At 38.6% G+C, this 4,161-nt stretch overlaps 1 protein-coding gene across 1 annotated transcript in view; it reads right to left on the bottom strand.

Annotated features, from left to right (window-relative positions):
* Positions 1–179: 179 nt before the first annotated feature.
* Positions 180–4,161, bottom strand: part of LOC102675122 (neuropeptide CCHamide-2 receptor-like) — a 10,215-nt gene continuing 6,233 nt past the window's right edge. The window contains exons 7-10 of the mRNA XM_006609635.2: positions 2,746–2,811; positions 2,616–2,669; positions 2,386–2,491; positions 180–2,127 (exon numbers count right to left, since the gene is read on the bottom strand). Coding sequence (XP_006609698.1) covers positions 1,694–2,127; positions 2,386–2,491; positions 2,616–2,669; positions 2,746–2,811 — 660 coding nt within the window. The 3' untranslated portion in view covers positions 180–1,693. The remainder of the gene's footprint in view (positions 2,128–2,385; positions 2,492–2,615; positions 2,670–2,745; positions 2,812–4,161) is intronic.

Genomic DNA, 4,161 nt, shown 5'->3' with positions numbered 1-4,161 from the left:
CGATATCGTGGAGTAAAAAAAAAAAAAAAGAAAAAAAAAAGAAAAAAAGAAAAAAAAAGAAAACAGGATCGATTTAATTTTTGAATAATTTATAATTTTTGAATATTAATTCTATTTAGAATGATGATTTCGATTTTCGATTATTTAGTTTTGTTGACGAGAAATTCTTTGACACTCAATTTTTCTTCGAGAATTTTATTCTCATTGGCAGCAATTCTATATCCTGCTGCGGAGCCCTCTATATACGTTTAGTTTTATTAGGAATTATATATCTAAACAATATTGTATTAGTTATATATCGTAGGGAGTAGATTATACGACAAATATTTTAATTGTACATTTAAATGTGAAAAGGCAGATAAGATTGAATTGTAGGGGATGCGAAGCACGGTCTCTCGTATCATCATTTTTAATTTCAGAATAAATATTAATGCAACGAATATAGGAAAGATATTTCATACTATTTAGATCATAGAATTTAAGCTTATGACACTTTCTTAGTTCCTAAAATAATCATTTTATCTCCGAAAATTCAACGACGTAAGGATTTTTAATAGACAATTGAAATTATAGCATATATGAAACTATTAATTAAATTAACGATATCTCTGTTAACAAATAAATAACAAACATTTTATTTGTAGATTAGAAAAGTGATAGATAAATATGAATTTTTACGCACATTAGGATAATTGTTAAAAGCGCATTGTCTTTTAAAAAAGTATTTTTCACTATGAGAACGCGAGAAACAGTCGACAATTGCTTTATACGAGAGGCGCGTTTTTTCGTCGATTGCGTTTCGATTAGGATTGTATATTAGTAAATGTATATTGGTAAACCGCATAAATGAGCATAATATTTCATTAGGCATCACGTGGAAATCTTCGAGCATTTGCTGTAAAACATCCTCGAGGATTCACGAATGCAGAATGTGAATTAGAATGAAAAAGAAAAAAGCTGTACGGGTCTATTTATTACGAAACGATAAGAGAGACAAGAAAAGAAAATGGGGAAATTATTTTTTTATATAAAAATTGAAAAAAATGTTTTTACCCCGAACAGAAATTGTTTCTCTTTGATTTTCACGAAATAAATAAAAAAGATCATCTAGTCTATTCATTGGCGAACATTTTGACATTTATTTCTATTTTCTATTTTTCTGAGAGACGAAATGGAAGATTGTGGAACATTTAGGTGTCTAAATCGTATTGTAGATATTTTTAAAATTTCTTGATTTATTCCCTTTTCTTCTTTTTTTTTTTTTAATTATATATTATAAATAAACGTTTTTTTACAAAAAAATCGACGAACCCATGACCTGAATTCTCAAGTACACAAATTATCATTCACGAAATAATCTTCTCAATTCAGCTTTAAGTTGTTTCATAATTCACACATTTCGTATACATATATCGTAGAAAAATAATTTATACCGTGACTCCACGGTCTCAACTTTCACGATTAACATTCGATGACTAGAAGTGTACATGACTAGAGTGATTTCCTAAGAGACAACTCTCTATAAATCTGACTAGATCAAACATCGTTAATACAAAAACTCTAGTGAAAACTTAGAAAAAATTCTTAATTATATATTAATAGATTAATCGGAGGATAAAAATATTCCAAAAAGTTTCATTGCGATTCGAACACGACAAAAAACATGACAAGGAAAATCCTATTGGCATTCATCTTACATGCCCAGTCTCATCAACTTGGCCGTGTAATCTCTTTGTTTATTGGCCAAGTGCAGATCCAAGCTCCTTAGCATCCTGTCACGAATCTCTTGATCGCAAATTGAACTTTTCCTCAAACCGGTCCTACGATGCGCCATCCTCGGTTCGTTCCTCGAATAAGTCCCCAGACGAAAGCCTGATTGAAACGATTTCGTTGTTGCATCGCGTCGAGTTTCGCGAACTGCATTCTTCATAAACTCGATCGCAGTTCTACGGCAGGTGTCGTAACCCAACAGTTGAATTCTTTTACCGTGAATCGCGTCCAGTTGAGAATTGTTCGGCTTAATCATCTTTTCCACTATTTTTCCAACCGTGTCGGGTGTCCCCGGCAGATCCTCGAATACCTTGCGAATAACTTCCTTTGTCAGGTCTTCCTCGCTACTGGATTCACCTGGCGAGAAAGATTTCCAACAGTTAATTCTTTCCGACTCCCCTATTCGATTTATCGCGAGAAATTAGAAGCGCGAACACGAACTCGTAATTAATATTGTCGAAGTCGTTTAACTTTTCGCTTATTAGAAGCTGGATATCGAGAAGATTTCTCGAAGAAGTCGGGACAAGAGAAATATTTCAAAGTTTTCAATATTTCAAGAATCGATTAACGATCAAGGATCTTAGGGGAGATAAATTTATCGAATAAATTACTTACCGAGGTCGCTGGTACGATCTGACGTGTACGTTCCCTCTTTGATCTCTCGTTGCAATTCCAACACTCTTGCCAGCGCCAACTGCAAATACTCCCTGGCATTTGGCTCCTGTATAAACACCAAATCCGTATATACATACTGTTAAATACCTTATTTATAACACTTTCGGTTTATAACACGGAATCAATAATATTTCACTCGTAAAACTCGTGCTATTTCACATTAAATTTACCTCTACTGACTTTGCCTTCTTGCTGTCGCCGTTTCCATCCATCAAACAGGGTGCCTATTCCACACCAAAAGAATACGATCAAAACCAATCTCGAATTTTCGCGAGACTTGCGGCGAATAAAATCACTTACCGACGAGTATCTTTTCATCTTTTCCGTAATTCTAACAAAACTCGAAGGAACTTCACCATCGATCCACTAAAAGACCTTTTACAAAGCAACAGAGTAGTCAAAAATAATTCCTTCCTCTTCGCTTAAGCCTCTCAACTTCTTTCTTGCTCCTCGGATCAGAACAGTTTCCCCTCCGAATTAATGGCCCCTTTTGTCCGCCCTCGGTCTCTCCTTTTCGTCTCTCTCTCTCTTTCTCTCTCTCCTCAAAAGAACTTTCACAGAATACGGTAGTTCGGGAATCAGGAAGACCGTTGACTGGCGTCGATCGACATCGACTAACCACGTCCAAATCGCGTAGCCCTTGTTCCAAGAGAGTCTATTGCGAGGGTGACGGTTTGCCATGGCTTCACCCCCTCCAGCTCCCTGTTTCGGAACCCTTGGAAATGTGCCCCTTGCATTCGAATGGGCAAATGGGTCTCCCTTCCCTGCAGATGCGTGTACCATTGTACCGAGAACCCCTGTTTGCTCGACGCGTGCCCTGTGCCCGATAAAAACGGCTGCCACGCGCCCCTTCCTCCAAACGGAATACGTTACGGAATAGCTGGAATAGCAGCCGTGGAAACGATATCTGTTACCGGACAGATAAATCTCGCTTCGACGAGTTCCCACCACCAAATTTTCACCAAAGTATAAAGTATGAAAATATCAAATTATAGGATAGGGTGAAAGAAGGGAAGGAAGATAAAGACTTTTTCCTCGTCTCGTATCGATCGCGCCTTCGTTTCACGCTAGTACGTGCCATTAAGAGGAATTCTCGATTTGTTTTTCATTCTCAATCTTTGCAACGATGAATAATAAAACATGGCTGCGGCTCTCGGATCCGATTCGTTTATTTGCACTCCGTGCAACGACGTCCTCGCGCGAGTCGTGAGCGTTTACCTTCTCGCCTCGATGGGAATAACAAACCAAGCTCTGGTCCGATTAAATGAATTTTTATTCGAGCCACACACGCATGCACGCACGCACGCACACACGCGCAGAGAGTCGCATGGCACGGTTGGTCAGGCCCGGCCGTTTAACGTAATGCATAATTCGTGCCTTGTATCGATTCGTTTGGGAACGCTTTCGTCGATGCGTGGCCTAATTACGGTTATAATACGGGTATCGAGAAGACGTCCAGGCGTTATCTGAACGACGGGAACGTCTACCACGTCCAGGGAAACGCGGCCAATAGTTGCGCGATACTGGAAATCTCGTTAACAGGGGTGCACGTCAAACAGGAATTCCCGATTAACAGGCGAAGGGGGCAAGGTCGTCAGGCCAGAACACAATTAATGCACAGATATCCCTTCCATTCGCCACTCTAATTAAATCTCTCGCGTCGCGCATTCAATAACGCCTGGGAATCCTCTCTCTTCTCTTCTCGTATTGTTTAGT

This window comes from Apis dorsata, unplaced genomic scaffold (assembly GCF_000469605.1).
Source record: "Apis dorsata unplaced genomic scaffold, Apis dorsata 1.3 scaffold_58, whole genome shotgun sequence".
NCBI lineage: Eukaryota > Metazoa > Arthropoda > Insecta > Hymenoptera > Apidae > Apis > Apis dorsata.
Note: the sequence above shows the minus strand (reverse complement) of the source record. Positions and strands in the feature narration are given on the sequence as shown.